The 16,717-nt window shown below is 47.5% G+C and overlaps 1 protein-coding gene across 1 annotated transcript; it reads left to right on the top strand.

Moving 5' to 3' along the window:
* Positions 1-669: 669 nt before the first annotated feature.
* Positions 670-13,565, top strand: CYP27B1 (cytochrome P450 family 27 subfamily B member 1). Its single transcript, XM_083428762.1, has 9 exons — positions 670-939; positions 3,977-4,167; positions 5,997-6,193; positions 7,278-7,478; positions 8,482-8,645; positions 9,755-9,921; positions 10,563-10,644; positions 11,674-11,871; positions 12,309-13,565. Exons 1-9 carry the CDS (start codon positions 736-738, stop codon positions 12,420-12,422), a joined length of 1,518 nt encoding a protein of 505 aa, XP_083284888.1. The 5' UTR covers positions 670-735; the 3' UTR covers positions 12,423-13,565.
* Positions 13,566-16,717: the final 3,152 nt, after the last annotated feature.

Genomic DNA, 16,717 nt, shown 5'->3' with positions numbered 1-16,717 from the left:
TGACCTTTCTCTTTCGCTTTATTGTTTTTATTCCTTCTTTGCGCTGTTCAGCAAAAACCAAAACCAAAAATAAAATCGGCTGGCGCGAAGATAAGAAAAACCGTTAATTCTAACCCTCGGGCAGCCGGATCTTTTGCACGTTCGTGCAGAGCGGTTTACAACCTGTCTTTTGCTTTCTCAAATGGCAGGGCTTCAGGAACATTTTGGGGGTATATTATTCCCACTTGGGGTCGGCCCGCGTTAAGAGCGCCAGCGCAGGTTTCTCATCCGCGTGACGCTCTTGCGGACGGAATGAATCTGCAGGGACAGGGACGGTGGCGCTTTTGCGCGCTTGCTTTTATGAGCAAAAAGCTCGGCATGGCTCCTCTCGTGTCCCGAAGAAGCCTTCCCGGAACTCTTTAAAACCAGGCGCAATGACTCTTTTGCAGGGCCGAGGAGCCGCAGATCAGGCGCGCCCTCTCCAGTTCATCGCGCGCGCCTGCCCGACTCTTGCAAAAGCGCACGGGACGCCATCCCCACCCACGCGCCCTGATTGGCCACCCTTGGCACCCTGCGGCAGGATGAGGTGCTGGACCAAGAATCGGGGCGGGGACAAGGTATGAGGCATGGCAGGGGCGTGCCCTGCCGGCTTCCACATGTTTTCTCCATAAATAGAAGGCGCCCCAAGATGCTCCTCCAACAGAACTTCGCCACCCGCACCCGACTCTCGAAGTATTTCGGCTTTGGAAAGCAAAGATGCCTCAGACGCTCAAGCTGGCCGGCAGAGCATCCTTGCTGGCGAGGTGCTTCCCTGAGATTTGGGCTGATCCTGTCCTCAAAGCTCCGGTCAGGGTGATCAAAAGCCACAAGACCCTGGACGAGATGCCGGGACCCAGCGCTCTGAGTTTCTTCAACGACCTCTTCTGCAAAAAGGGGCTGTCACGGCTGCACGAACTCCAGGTAAGCGTAAAAGTAAAGGGCGTTGAATATCCTCTCCACTTTTTCCTTCTTTTTTTACCATTGATTTGTCTAGGATCGTATGTTTATGGCAGGAAAGGCACATTAAAACGGTCACTAAGTTCTTCCTCTTAGTGCCTTGAGGCTTGAACATTTTTCTAGTCACATCTGCTTAAATTTAGTAGTGGATTGCTTTGGTTTCAAAGGGTAGGAGTAGATGCAAAGTAGTTTTTTTTTCCTTTTTCTTTAGTTCGAAGTGTCTCTTGAATCAGATGGTAGGGCTGTAGAATTCTGCAAGCTTTTGAGTTTCACAGAAATCTTCCTCTGTGGAATGGAATAACATTACTGTATGTGCAAACTTTGATTCATTAAAACACACACATACTGCATGTTGGAAGTGTAGATTTTGGCGAATTTCCTTACAAATAGTTCAAAAACTAATGGCACCCCAGTTTTTCTTTCTCTGTTACCTTGGCTTCATCAAAAAGTTTGCATGCTTGAATGTGGTGAGGTAACCAGATATTTTTCATCCTGGAGACTAAAGAGAAAGTGAGCCTCAAAGTTAAGGTCAATTCCTAAAAAAATTCCAGGAGATTCTGATAAAGAACACTCCAACACATCTGTTGAAAATCCTGACTGTATCTATATATCTGTATCTATATCTATAACTATATCTTCAATGAGCACCGGAAATTTCTTTCCAAAAGTTAGAATCCAGATGTTTCTGGATTCTAACTCTAACCAACATCAGCCAGCATATTCTGTGGCTAGGGATGATGGGAGTTGTAGTCCGATAGCATATGGAGAGCCCCATCCCTACTGAATGGGAGCATATTTTGTTTGACTTTGTTTATGCAATTTAAACACACGCCCTGCAAGGAGAATAAAGCGAGGTACAAGGATCTTCCCTCAGGTGTACTTAACATTTCCGATGAACACCACTCGTCTCCAGCAAGGCTTGTAAAAAGCTATTTAAATAATGTAGACTAAGCTTTCCATTCCTTGGCTTGCTTGTCAACACAGCCCTGTGAAAGCTTGGCAGTAAGGCAGGTTGACACAACTCCAGGTGTTTCGTTCTTTTTTCGCTTTGCAGTGTAAACCATTGGTGTCCCTTAAATACCATCTCTGTGCGTTTAAAGCCCACACTTCTGCAGCGACGTGTATAAATGGAGGCAGTTTAACCCATAATGCTTGCTTTGACTGCATGACAAAGGTTGTGTGATTTAGTCATCTCGACAAGAATGTTAAAACCTTTTAAAAAAACTAAAAATGATCATTATATTAGCCTTCACTTGCTCACACACGTCCTGAAAGTGAGAGAATTGCTTGAAGCTGAGGACGGATCTTAATTGGCCAGTTCACTAATCTGGTGACAATTTCCGTGCCTTGTACTTCCAAAACTTGCTTGCCTTCCAACTTTGTTGATAGCTTTATACTGTACATTCAACATGAACAGGAATGTATAGTTCTTATTCGTCCTTTCAACAGACCTTTGTGGGAATTTAGGCATAGAGAAAGTAACTTGGGCGGCAAACCGAGGCAGGTATGTTTACTCAGAAGTTAGTCCCACTGAGTTACTGGGACTTACTCCAATGTAGTCTTTCCCCTTCTTTTCCCTTTTACTAAACATAGTTCTATAGATTCCCAATATATAACAACAATTACAAAAATGGAAAATAAATACAAAATCTCAGCTTATTCCCTTCCCCGCTCCAAGACAGATCAGTCGAATTTAAGTTTGCCAAAGTCTAATCTGTGATCCAATGTAGTCTTATGCACACAAAATCCCATTGAAAGGGAGAGTAAGGCAGGTGTTTAAGACTGCAATTACATAATGAGGGGCTAATCCTCTTCTTGTCCTGCTGCTTGCTGCTTTCTTTAGTGCTTAGAGTAAGCCCCATGAACTCAGTTTCAGAATAGGCATGTAGAGGGTTGTTCAGTAATTTTCTTCCATATCAGTGGCACTTGAAATGTGTTGAACTTTTCCCTGGATAGTGTTCTGTTGTGAGGATGAGCGTGATACAGCTTGTAAAGCACAATTTGCATGTGAAAGTACTATGTAAATGAAAGGTTGCTTTTATTTTTGTTTTTTGCTGAAACGTAACTCAGCAATGAATAACTTCCCCTTTGGGCTGCATCAGGTGTGATGGTTGGAACCGTGAGTGAGACTGAAAACTTCTGTTTGAAACAGGCCCCTCCCAAGCCTAATTAAGGCAATGAATCATTCATTTAGCCTACTGTATCTGGCTTCAGCACCAGAGTAACACATGCTGCATCTTAATACAATTTAGTCAGGTTCCTGATGCCCCAGAGCTATGCCAGGATGGCAGAGTGAGATTTCTTGTGGCAGTTTCTATGATGTGGGGTTCTTGCAACAGAGCTTCCTGTCCCACCCACACACCCAGAAAAGGCACCCACTTCTGAATGACGGAATCACAGAAACGCAATCCGTTTGTATGTCAGCTAATCACCACGACTGCTCTATATGGCCATAAACAGCAAACCGTTTTTGCCAGAGAGCCAGTGCACTGTGCAAGGGCTTAATGAGATCTCTTAACTCTCACCCTGCAAGGAAGCCTATCTTAATTAATTAATTAATTAATTAATTCCATTTCTGTACCACCTTTCACCTGAAGTTCTCAGGACAGTTCACAGGATAAAATCTCAAATCAATAGTTAGAACAAAAACGAAACAATATCCTTCCCGATACTGCTTCTCTGCCCTGGTATGAGGGGACTGAAATTCAGTATGCAAAGCCTTCCTAGTATGGGAACATGGTATTGTGCAAAGCTTCACCTGTTGAATATGTGCCTTTCATGCAGCTGTTTTAAAAGACCGATGCAGTTCAGAACAAAAACCATGCCAGGTGGTAACCCCACCTGAAATCTTCTTTCTATATAAGGTTGGAAGCAATCCAGCAGGTGAAATTAAAAACTTGTGTGCATGGACCATAGTAAGCCGGGAGGGAACTAGACTTCTCCTCTTCTTTGTAGAGCGTTCTGTGTTATCTAATAAGTTTCCACCCTGCTTCTGTCCTAGATCGAAGGCAAAGCCAAGTATGGCCCAATGTGGAAGGCCAGCTTTGGACCCATCCTGACGGTCCACGTTGCAGATCCCAGCCTGATTGAGCAGGTGTTACGGCAAGAGGGCAAACACCCCATTCGCTCCGCCATCTCCTCCTGGAAGGATTATCGGGAGTGTCGCGGCCATGCGTATGGGCTCCTTACTGCGTAAGTGTTAATTCTTCTTCTTCTCTCTCTCTACATGTGGGGCTGAGGGGGAACAGATGTTGCAGGAGAGAGATCTCATTGTCTAGTCAAAAGAGAATCCTTTTTATCCTCTTTATTTATACCATGACAATTCGGAATTTGCATGCTGGTGTGGGGCTTGTGAAGCCCATTCAGCAGCTCTCTCTAGTCTTGTCTGTTCAAGATGATCTTCGTTACATGGAGCCATGTGACGTGGAGGCCATTTTGGGAGCGATCGTGAGACCCTACCGTTTCCGATGGGAAAGAATTGAGAGCTTGGGAAACAGTGTGGGACCCGACATGGTTTTCAGTTCCTGTGACATGAACGTTTATGAAAGTCCCCACAGTAGGCAGTTACATAATCTACCACCTACACGCGGTGTGTAAGCAGCTCGCTTTAAAGGAGTTGCACGTAACGTCCATTTCCTGCTCTCCCTGTCGTATATGGTATTTGGCACTCTTCCCTGATGAATGAAGTAGCAACCACCTGACTCTTACACATAAGGGGAGGGGAAACCTGTGAAAATACAGCTCTGATCTCCCCCAGCCAACGTAGTCAGGCGTGATGGGAGTTCTGGTCTAGCAACATCTAGAGAGCCACAGCTTTTACAGGGTGGACAACCTACAGCAGAGACCTCTGGCAATCCTAAACGGGAGAATGAAGGCCTTTAGGCCTGACATTGGTGTGCAGGTCCACAGGATTGCTGGGTCTCCTGTGAGACATTGGCTGGAGTTGAGGAAGTAGATAGAGCCCAATGACACTTGCCAAGAGAGGGCCTGTGTCCCCTGGAGTCCTTGAGAAGGATGCTAAAGCCCTGACATTTCAGCTCAAGGGATTAAGACCTGCAACTCTAGCTTGACTTGTCTTGCCTAGTGCTACCTTGTGGACGGCTCCATATCTGAGGTGAAGATTGATCAGGGCAGGCCTGTTTATGTTCTCGCATGCACCAGAGTGACATTCCCCCACGCTCTAGACAAGTGGCAGGCTTGCCACTTGTCTGCCACTGTGGTAAGAGTTTGGGCCGAGGAGTCGGACTGCTGGACGAATGGGCCAGAGCTCCTGGTGCTTCATCATCACCATAAAGCTGGGATGAAGGGAAGAGTCTCTCTCCAAAGTGCTGTTTTCCAAGGAAAGAACTACAATGTTTGCAAGCTGCTCCCTGAGCAACAATCCCTGGCCTGACTCTTATCAGCAGTTTCACAGAAGATCTCTCCATTATTGCTTTGCTTGGGTTTTGTACTGCTCCTTCGGCAGCCTTTAACTCCAGATTCTGAGCTTGCCTTTCCTACTGTAGAGCACCGGTGTGGTAAACAGAAAAAAGGGTGTCCCCCTTCCCCACCTTCCATCCGTTTTTTGCAACCCTGCTCGCTGCGGTTTCCTGTTCCTCGCTCTCGTGGTTTTTTTTATTTCCCGGAAATGTGTCAGGCAGGAACTCCGGGATCCTTCCGGGGCTTGCACAAAAGTGCTAGCTGGGAGTGAGAAATAGCTAGAGCAATTCTATGACTCAAGGCTCCTCTTGGTGGGCGTTTTCTCATCAGCTGGGCTGCTGCTTCTGCAGTTTAGACACAGGATGTGAGTAATGAGGAGAAGCGGAAGAACAAAGCCACTGGCAGTTTTTCTCTTTCGAAGCACTGCTCATCAATTTCAGCGGGACTTTTATCCTTCCCTTGTGCAGGGAACATGCTTAGATTCCTAAAGCTTGAGGACTTGGGGTCCCTTGTTTTTTGAGGTGCTTGTGGCTGCCCCTTGCACAGGGTTTGGACATATCTCCTGCCCAGGGAGCTAACGGAGGCCTCTCTCTTCCATGCAGAGAAGGCGAGGAGTGGCAGAAAACTCGCAGCCTCCTTGGGAAGCATATGCTGAAGCCCAAAGAAGTCGAGTCCTACACTGGCACTCTGAATGATGTGGTCGGTGATCTGATCCGACGGCTGGAGCACCAGCGGAGTTTCCACGATCAGCATGTGGTCAAGAATGTGGCTGACGAATTTTACAAGTTTGGATTGGAAGGTATGTGTTTTGCTTACCGCATTTTCTGTGTGTCACCCTAGTAAACCGCGCAGCCCAGAGTTATATCGGTTGACATTTAAGCATCGGGGGAAGCCGGGATTCATCTATTGTTCTGGTTGCGACAGCTAAGGTGGTCATTTTGAGCAGGTTCTGGGTTGGATTTGTTTGGGAATGTTTTTTGTTTTAGGACAGGGTGATAATTCAGTGAGATTATGTCAGGAACGCCTCATCCAACTCGGCTCCTGCAAAGCTGCATTTGCCACTTCACAAAACCTCAGAACCTCTCCTGGTGTCCCTACTTCAAAATTCCTTTCGTACCATAAGCCAGAACAATGTGTTCTGCAGAAACTGGCACTGAATGCAGAATCCTCCAGCATCCTTTTAAAGAAAAATCCCAGCTTTCATTTTTGTTTCTTAAATGACAACAAATTCTAAGTTTTTAGCCCTTGTGGCTGCAAAGATGGACTTGAAAACAGAAGCCAAAGTGTGAGGTTTTGTGAGGGAGGATTGACTAGAGCCAGGAGCTGGGACTATCGTGCTTTACATAGTTAATTGATCTTTCTCCTATCTAGTGGAAACAGTTGTGAAAGGTGTAACTGAATTGGCTTAGTTTGCATGAATTGCAAACTCCAGATCTTGCAATGGAATTCTGAGAATTTTTTGGGTTGACCAGGGTGCTGCTCCACCAACACATTCGCAATATTTAACTGTCCTTATATGGATATATTAAAAGAGTTCTCCCCCACCCCCCCACACCTGTCATTCACCATGGGTGTGCCAAACAGGTATTGTGAAAGATCCATATCTTGGTCTGACTCAAGTTGTTGAAGAGTTGGGGAAATCTGTGGCCCCTGTAGATGATGTTGGACTCAAAATCCCATCAGCCCCAACCAGCAGGACCAATGGTTAGCGATCAGTCCAACAATGTGCAGTGTGGCCACATGTTCCCCATCCCTGTTGCAGCAGATGTTTATTAGAGTCCCCCTGAAAGTCACTTCCGCACGGTTGGGCAAAGCAGCAAAAGGAGCCAGGCCAGATAGCATCTCCTCTCGTGGCTTAATCCATTTAATTGCTTTTGTTCTAGGCATCTCTTCCGTCCTCTTTGAGTCCCGCATTGGTTGCCTGGAGCCCAAAGTCCCCCAGGAAACGGAGAACTTCATTAGCTCCATCAACACCATGTTCATCATGACTCTGCTGACGATGGCAATGCCCAAGGTCTTACATCGCATCTTTCCCAAGCCATGGCAGAAGTTCTGTGAATCCTGGGACTATATGTTTGAATTTGGTGAGTGTTGCCACCAGAGCTTCTCAGCACCTTGAAGAGGAGCTCAGTGGCCGGTTGCTGTAGCACCAACCAGAATCTTTGTCGCTCACTAAGCAAGCTTGGCATAAATCGTAGCATTTCATTCTCCCTACACCTGTGTGTGTGTGTGTGTGTGTTGGGGTTATTTCCCCCTCCTGCAAGAAGTTGCACAGTTTTTGTCGTGCTTGGAGATTACAGGTTAAATGTATGTGCTGCTTAATTCCATATGGCTCTGAAGGGTGGTTTAAAACTGATGCAACCACCGTTCCAATTCTGGAAAGAAAGAAAAGATTAATCGACGTAGGTTTTAATAGCAGGACCAAGAAAGCCGCCTGCAACACTTACCAATAATTACATGGCAGAGAAGGCCTTTGTAAAACTTCCTGACAGTAAGAGCAGTTCGACAGTGGAATTTGCTGCCAAGGAGTGTGGTGGAGTCTCCTTCTTTGGAGGTCTTTAAGCAGAGGCTTGACAACTATGTCAGGAGTGCTCTGATGGTGTTTCCTGCTTGGCAGGGGGTTGGACTCGATGGCCCTTGTGGTCTCTTCCAACTCTATGATTCTATGAAAAGGAATATTTTTATAGGGTTTTCTAGATATTGATAGGATCCAGATTTAATAACAACCTTTTCCCAGAAATGCATTAGTACTGATGCCACTGGTAAAAACAAACCACTAGATTCACTTCTGGGGGAGAAGCCACGACTGTTAAAGTGCTTTAGACATGTGATGAGGATGTGACCCATGCATAACCAGCCATTTAGCCTCCTTGCGGCTAGATCATGCAGCAACTCTCCTGTCTAGATAGCAATGCCATGAGAATTCAAAGAAAGGGCAGCCTAGAAGCCTCTGAAATCACTGTCTGAGCTGTCTTCCTGCAAGAAGCAATTGGCCCAGGCTGATATGTCCGCGACGGGTGACTGAATGCCTTGCTTGGCGGCTCTCCCTGGAGACCAAGTGCTCATCTCGTGCCAATTCCTTTCCAGCCAAAGGACACATTGACAAGCGGATGGCTGAAGTTTCGGAGAAAATCTCACGGGGGGAGAAGGTGGAAGGAAAATACCTGACTTACTACCTGGCACAGGAGAAGCTGTCCATGAAATCCATCTATGGGAACGTGACTGAGCTTCTGCTAGCCGGCGTGGACACGGTAAGCCTTTTGGAAAACACTGGGGGGCGGGGAGCGCTTCTTACAGCCCCCTTACACAATTGGGCACTAAGTGAAGTAGGTCTCTGAGATGGAAAAATAACAGAAGGCCCTGGTAGTGGCTGGCTGGCATGCTGTGCTTTCCTGTGAGACAGACAGCGGCTTCTGATAACCCACTCTGGTTAACAGTGCCATGCCATGGAATCCTATGTACTGACCCCTAGTTTGAGGATTTTCTTTGGCCTTTGTGCCTCTTTTTCACTTCTATCTCCTCTTGCAAGAGGGCAATTTTACAGCTGGACCCCTGACCATTAGGTCCAGTCGTGACCGACTCTGGGGTTGCGGCGCTCATCTCGCTTTATTGGCCGAGGGAGCCGGCATACAGCTTCTGGGTCAGGTGGCCAGCATGACTAAGCCGCTTCTAGCGAACCAGAGCAGTGCACAGTAATGCCGTTTACCTTCCCGCTGGAGCGGTACCTATTTATCTACTTGCACTTTGATGTGCTTTTGAACTGCTAGGTGGGCAGGAGCAGGGACTGAGCAACAGGAGCTCACCCCATCGCGGGGATTCGAACCGCCGACCTTCTGATCGGCAAGTCCTAGGCTCTGTGGTTTAACCCACAGCACCACCCACGTCCCTTTTACAGCTATTAAGTGGAGCTTAATTTGAGCCCGGAACTTATTTTCTGTGCCAAGGCCTAGCCCTAGAATATGAAGTAGATGGGTTTTTGTTTTTGTTTTAAAAGAACACCTCTATGCAAATACAAAGTAAATTTCCTGGTTCTGCGGCATGGGACGCTGCACACACCTCTTTCTCTCTCTTGGACCGAAGGCTAGAAACACTCCCTTTCTCTTAATTGGTAATAATTGCAGCGTAATATCTTGGCTGTCCTGTGCAATGTGATTGGCAGAACAAGAACCCTATATCCCCTTACCCTATTGAACTCAATGGGACTTTAACTTCTGAGTAGGCACGTATAGGATTGCCCTGCTAATATTTACTCTTCTGCCATGCAAAGGAGGAATTACTCTGCTGCAGAAATCCCATTCTGACTGGGGTCCTACTCCTAATAGCCTAACGATGAACCCTGTGCTGGTCTCTATCCCTGCAGATCTCGAGCACTTTGTCCTGGAGCCTGTATGAGTTGTCCCGTCACCCGGAGGTGCAAACAGCCCTCCACAAAGAAATTGCAGCAGTGATGAAGGGCAATGCCATCCCAACGGCAGCTGATGTAGCCCAAATGCCCTTGCTGAAGGCGGTGGTGAAGGAGGCGCTGAGGTGAGCCTCATTTTGGGAACAGATGGGAGAGTGCATGGGGAGGTTGCTTGCTGAGGTTGCTGGGGAAAGCATAAAATGTGACCAGGTCTGCCATTGCCTAGAATACCACTATCCCACCAACCTTATCCTGAGATTCCTGCATTGCAGGGGGCTGGGCTAGATGACCCCTGGGGTCCCTTCCAACTCTATTATTCTGTGACATTGGCCATGCTGGCTGGAACTGTTGGGAGCTCTATTCCCAACAACATCAGCAGAGCACCAGGTCGAGAAAAGTCAGTCTAATCCTTTTAAAAGTTGCATTGAAGCTGACATTCAGGTGAGGACCAAGGATGGAGCCTTGGGCAGCTGTATAGGAAAAGGAGGCAGATTCCCTGTGATTTGGCCACTAGCATTCATCCTGATGATCCTAAAGGCCAGGAAGATTTAAACTTATCTGCTGCACTTTTCTAGCTCTGTGCACCTAAGTAAGAAAATCGGGTGCTTCCTTTGTGCTGCAACAGCTGCAGCAGCAGCATAGTCACTTAGCCAGCTGGGAGATTTGCACTCAAACAGGAAAAGGTTAGGGAGCTGAGTAAACATTGCGACATGTTGTGGGGAATCAATTCCTTTATATTCACTTTGGCTGCTCTGTTTTCCTGCAGGTTGTACCCTGTGATTCCTGGCAATGCCCGCGTCATCTCAGACAGGGACATCCAAGTGGGAGACTATCTGATCCCCAAAAAGGTGAGCGTGTTACAAAATTGGATGCAAAGAGGGGATGGGGACGGGTGATAGCCATCGTTCTCTGGGTGGAGCTAAAGAGAAGCAGTAGCTTTAAGAAGGCAACATCCATTCTGGGATATGCATGGCTCCTAAAGGGCCGTAGCTCAGTACTATGCAGAAGGTCACAGGTTCAATGCCCCAGCAGCTCCCAGAACGGCCAGCCAAGACTTGTGTCTGAAATCCCGGATAGCCACTGCCAGTAGATGTAGACAATGCTGAGCTGACTGGACCAGCATCAAGACTTGGTAGAAGGCATGTTCCTTGTTCATAAAGGAAGCAAGCCTGGGAAGTGTAGCTTGGCTTCCTTGCTTGAGTCCTCTGGAGCATTCTGGCTCTGCAGTGCATCTGCTTCTGGCACACTGTGGTCCTCAGCCACATAGGTTGGTGGTGAGCAGATGGCCCTGGCAGGAGGGATTGCCTTGTCTTCTGCTTCATCCTACACAAGGCTCCTCTGGCCTATGATGTGCAACTGCTCCTTTAGGTCAGCAATGCTGCAGGCAGAGAACTGCTGCAAATCTGGAGTAGGAAATCCCAACACTTACGATATCTGGCCAAGAAAACATGTGTGTGGATCAGGTGGTCATTGCTTGGAAGTGTTGGACATGCACTCAATCTGTGCAGGGTCCTGAAGAAGTCTTAAAAGCAAGCCTGGCAGGTGAACCCAAGTGAATGGAATAAAAATGCTTCTCAGCATCCTCTTGCAACATCTCAGGCACATAGGTATCCTCAGCAAACTGATGCACGTGCAAAGGGGTCCTTGCAGGAGAGAAAACTAGCGCAGGAGAAAGAGGAATGGCAGTAGAGATGCAGGCAGAATGAGGTTAAGGCTGCAGCGCAGAAGCTTTGCTCTCCAAATGAGAAAGGGAGGAAGGACCAGGATGAAGCTATGAAGGCATGCTTCTTAGGGATGGGTCTTTTGGCCACGTGCACCCTAAACCTAGGGTTCCTGGGCTGTTTTTCTCATGATGTTCCCTTTCCCTGCTCTTTCAGACCTTGATCACCCTCTGCCATTATGCTACGTCACGCGACGCGAAGTACTTCTCCAATCCCAACTCATTCCAGCCAGAGCGATGGCTGCGAAAGGACGATGCTCACCACCCGTACGCCTCTATCCCCTTCGGCTTCGGCAAGCGCAGTTGCATTGGACGACGCATTGCAGAGCTGGAAGTGTATCTCGCCCTGTCTAGGGTGAGTGTCTGCAAGGAGAAAACCCTAGGTCAATACTGATGGAGAAAATGTGAATGATCCTAAGGGGCTGTTTTCATCTTATGGAACTGAGACACAGTGGGTGGGTTTATCCCAAAAGCCCTGTTCTTGGAGGGACAAGAGGTTGCGTTCACCTTCTGCCAGCTTTTACACCACCATCCCTCTTGCTGATCCTGGTCCTTCTTAAAGGGACCAGCACAGTCAGGTAGAAGTTTGGCAGGAGCCAAATCTAGTGGGCCTAGATTTGCAAGGTTTCCTGAATCCCAGTGGAAAGTGAATGCATTCAGATCTTGTCTCTCTTGCTCTCCTCTGGGCAAGCTCCTTTGGCCTTTTTCCAGATGACATCTTTGTTTTATGCCTTGCTGTTCCTTGCTCAGTAGCTGCCCTGCTAACAAGCCATCGCTCCTCTTGTCTTGCAGATCCTGATGCATTTTGAAGTGAAGCCAGAACAAGAAGGCCACATCGTGAGACCCATGACACGCACTCTGCTGGTTCCAGAGAAGGAAATCAACCTGCAATTTCTGAGCCGCTAATCAGGACGAAGCAGAACAACTGATGCTGGTCTTCCCATCAAAGCACACTAGGCCTTGAGGCTGGGTGTGGCAAAGCTAATCTTCTGGATTCTTTGGAGTCTGCTTGAAGAACGGCTGTAGAGCAGTGACATTGACTGAAGTCAGGCAAAGGGGCCACTGGTGCTTCTTCTCTTAAGTGGCACCCTCCGCTGTGTCTTGGAGGTCTTGCTAAAGGTGATTTCTCCAGAGCCAGAGTTTCCCAGCACATTATATAGAGTATCAATGTGCACTTAAAATAAACAGAGGGGAACTGTGGGAAGAGCAGTTTTGCTCTGCTTTTCTCACTCAGTTTGATAGTTCCCAGAACTTTCAGGAAATTGGACGGAGAGCAATGAGCCCATTAACCCACTGGCAGGTGTGACTGTACTGTATACCAAACTGCCAATGTGATATCTGTGCAACTGTGAGCTCATGTGTGCGTGCCCAATGCTCCATGACAGCAACCTCAAGGAAGGCCATCCAAAAATGAAGCAATGCGGGTGAAGTTTTTGCATCTTCTCCACCACAACATTGTCCATTAGGTGCCATTGGCATATGTAAATCGTCCATATTAGATCAGTGTTGGATCACTGTCAGAATGCAGTCACCCAGGTTATCTCTCGCTTGTATCTTGAAAGTGATATTTAGTTTCCTTCTCAGAGTGGAAAAGCTGGTTTCTAGATGCAGGGACACTATTTATATCCCCACCCAGGTGTGTGAAAAGACCCCCAAAAGCAAGCCAAACTTCATTTCAAATTATATGTGTTTGTTTTCAATCACTGAAGTTGAGGCAGTTATACAGATCTTCCCTGTTTGGAGCTGTGGGAATGGAGAACAGGAATGTATTTAAGAGCCTTATTATTTATTATTATTAATATTGTTATTATGCTAATCTTTTGTATTTTAAATATAATCATTTATATTTAATACCCTTCCCCTACATATTTATATTTTTATAACCTATAAATTATGTGTACAAATGTTCTGTATTTTAAAAACAGCTGCATCAGAACAGTTCCTGTAACCAAAGCTGTCTACCTTAAAGGCTGTTTCTTTGGTGCTATGTTTAAATGTTATTTATTATCTCTGGATAATAAACATGAACTGGTTTTTTTTTAAAAAAAATCTGACTTGTTTATCTGTGACTTTGAGCTGAAATGCCAAACAGAGAGATTGTGATTGATTGATTGATTGATTGATTGCACTTTTGATCCCACCTTTCCTCCACGCCGCTCAAGGTGGCATACATCGTTCCCCTCCTCTATTGTAACTTCACAACAACCCTGTAAGGTTGGGTAGGCTGAGAGTGAGTTACTGGCCCACAATCACCCAGTGAGCTTCATAGCTTTGAACTCTGGTTTCCCTGGTCCTAGTTCCAACACTCAACACCACACTGACTCTCTAATGGTAATGGCTGGGTGAGCATTATCTAGTCTGGAAACTTGAAATTTGCTTTCTAGCAACTTCTCCTTATGGTCTCCTTATGCTTGTGAGTGTTATAGGGGGTCACTGATGGTTAACTCCCAGCACCCATCACAGCGCAACTCCCAAGGTGGCCAAGCCATCATGGTTAAACTGAAGTGGCAGACATAATTCTAAAAGAGTTCCAACATTACAAAGCAGCTCATGACTTGTTCTCTCCTACACCTTATCATTAACCAGTGTGCCAAAAAGCTTTTTCCTCCTACAGAGTTCCATGGAGCAGCCACTCACAGTGCAAAATCCTTTCCCTTCCCCACCCGTAGTGTAGTTATACCAAGTCTGTCTAGGTTAGCGCACCTGACAAACAGCCCATTTTTAAACCCCAAGGAAATGCACCATGGAGGGCTCGGAAGGGCTGGCACCCACATCCAGGAAACCTGGGCAGTTGCTGAAGCCCCAGTGCCCAAGCAGGACCCACAGCTGACCCCTGCCCTGAGCCAGGAGGCTGGCTCTGACAAACCCTTAAATTCCCACCCCCCGCACTGTAGCATCACTCTGGGTCAATGTGAATGGCAGATAGACCCAGCCACCCAATGGTTGCAGCATTGCTGCTCTCCATCACTGCCCATAGCTGTCAACTTACAGATTTGAAAATAAGGGACCAGCAGCCTCGAAAATAAGGGATCAGCAGGCAAAATAATGGATTTTTGGCAACCAGCTGAAATGCGAAGTTAAAAGGGACCAGATAATTTTGGAGAGCAGCTCCGGTTTTTAGCCCTTCGTTTCCAGAGGTTGCTGCTCAAGACACCAGCTGATGAAACACTGCAATTAAATAACTGCAAGCAGCAACCGCTTTTCGTGCAAAACGAAGTCCAAGCTACGAAGATGCTGCTGCAGTTCTGTATCTTTTCTCTCGTGCTCCATCTGCAGCTCCCAGTTCCATCAGGTGGGGCTGGAGGAAGGGGGGGGGAAATAGCGCCCAAAGTAAACCCGCAGATCAGACCATCTATGCTAGTCTACCACTACAAATCTATGGGAGAAGCGTTTGGGATCTTTCCTCCGCTTTCCCCCTCTATGCTTAGCCCTTGGGACACCTGCCCGCGCCTCCGCCTCCTCTCTCTGAACTGCTTTCTCTATGGTTGCCCTCGCTCTCCTCTCAAGGCTCCTCAGCAATTCATAGGTAGTGCCAGGCTGCCCATCTCATCCGGGTCCTTCAGCGGTGCAGCCGTAGTACAGTCTAGTGGGAGCGGCGGCGGCGGGCAGAGGGGAGGCCTCAGGCAGAGACGCTCAGTTTGGCGGCCGCGAGGAGGATGGCAGTGGAAGGGCCCGAGGCGCCCGCCAGTCCCGGCGGGGAGGGGCTCCCGGGGGTCGAGGCTGGTGAGAGGAGGCTGGAGGGGGGTGGGCCGGGGAGCCAAGCAACACAGTTGGAGCCTCCCTCCTCCCTGGCCGGCAAGGAAGGTGGGAGGGAAAGGAGCTGCTTCCTTTGAAACCCAGGAAATTTAAGGGACATCCATCAATAAGGGACAGCAGTGGGACACGGTGCTGGGATAAGGGAGTTTCCCGCCAAATAAGGGACGGTTGACAGCTATGTCACTGTCTCCACATCAGACAGTGGAGCCACGCCCCCTGGATCCACCCCTCTCTGGTAAGGCAGTGCAACAGGGGCAGGAAAAGAAAGGCTTGTATAAAGGGGAAATAACACTATCTGAAGCAGAGTGTTAATAAGAGGCCAAGACGTGGGATAAATAAATAATATAAATAAATTTTTATTTATACCCCGCCCTTCCCGGTTCAGAAAGCCAGGCTCAGGGCAGCTAACAACAAATTTAAAACACTTAATTGATGCAACAAAAAACAGCATAAAAACGTGAATAACAATAAATTCAGAATTCAAAAATCAGTTTAGGGGGGAAATACATCCAATAAACATTAGATAATCCCCAGGGCTAGCTGGCTGAATTGGTCCTACTTGGGCCAGCGAGGAGACCAGGGGAGAATTAGCTGTGGGATCCCAGAGCGGGTAATCTTCATAAAAAGGGGAGGGGGAGGGAAGGAAGGGGAATAAAAGATCAGGCTAAGTTCAAATTGAAAACCAGGCGGAATAGCTCTGTCTTACAGGCCCTGTGGAAGGAAGTTAAATCCTGCAGGGCCCTGGTCTCATGGGACAGAGCATTCCACCAGGTAGGAGCCATCACTGAGAAGGCCCTGGCCCTGGTGGAGGATAATCTGACTTCCTTAGGGCCCGGGACCTCTAAACTATGATTATTCATGGACCTTAAGGTCCTCTGCGGGGCATACCAGGAGAGGCAGTCCCGTAAATACAAGGGCCCTAAGCAATAAGCAGTGCCCAGGCTACTCCTGCTATCTCTGATTCAAAGCACACAGAAGCCAAGTGGTGCAGACGTCCCCTTGCCTGGGCCAAACTGGAACATGATTCAATTGCCTTTCCTGCTGACTGTTCCTTCCAGTTAGTAGTTAGTAGTAAACTTTATTTGCGTAGCCGACAGGCCATAGCATCAAAGGACATTCAGTCCGCGCCCTGATCACTTTTACGGATCATAATCTGGTCAGCTTTATCTTTAGAACAAGAAATCTATTCTCAAAGAAAGGAATAGATTTATTAAGAATCTTTGAAAACAGAGCCCCGCTAACCTCCCTACTGGCGGCCAAGGGGGAAGGGAGACCAGGAACAGAGGAACAAAACGATAGAGTGCACATGCAACAAAACCAGCAAAACCAGAGCTTAGTGCATCAGCAGGAAAACATAGCTCCTATTCCTTCCAGTCTTTTATAGTGCCTCAGTGGCGTAGCGTGGGTTGTCAGCACCCGGGGCAAGGCAAGTAATTTGCGCCCCC

This window comes from Podarcis tiliguerta (assembly GCF_965153285.1).
Source record: "Podarcis tiliguerta genome assembly, chromosome: 2".
Lineage (NCBI taxonomy): Eukaryota > Metazoa > Chordata > Lepidosauria > Squamata > Lacertidae > Podarcis > Podarcis tiliguerta.
Note: the sequence above shows the minus strand (reverse complement) of the source record. Positions and strands in the feature narration are given on the sequence as shown.

What these genes read in the sequence shown, in the direction of transcription:
- CYP27B1 (XM_083428762.1), top strand. Translation starts at nt 736, where the DNA reads ATGCCTCAGACGCTCAAGCTGGCCGGCAGAGCATCCTTGCTGGCGAGG. An exon ending in TTACAAGTTTGGATTGGAAG is followed by an intron (nt 6,194 to 7,277) that starts GTATGTGTTTTG and finishes CTTTTGTTCTAG; the next exon opens with GCATCTCTTCCGTCCTCTTT. An exon ending in TGTATCTCGCCCTGTCTAGG is followed by an intron (nt 11,872 to 12,308) that starts GTGAGTGTCTGC and finishes CTTGTCTTGCAG; the next exon opens with ATCCTGATGCATTTTGAAGT.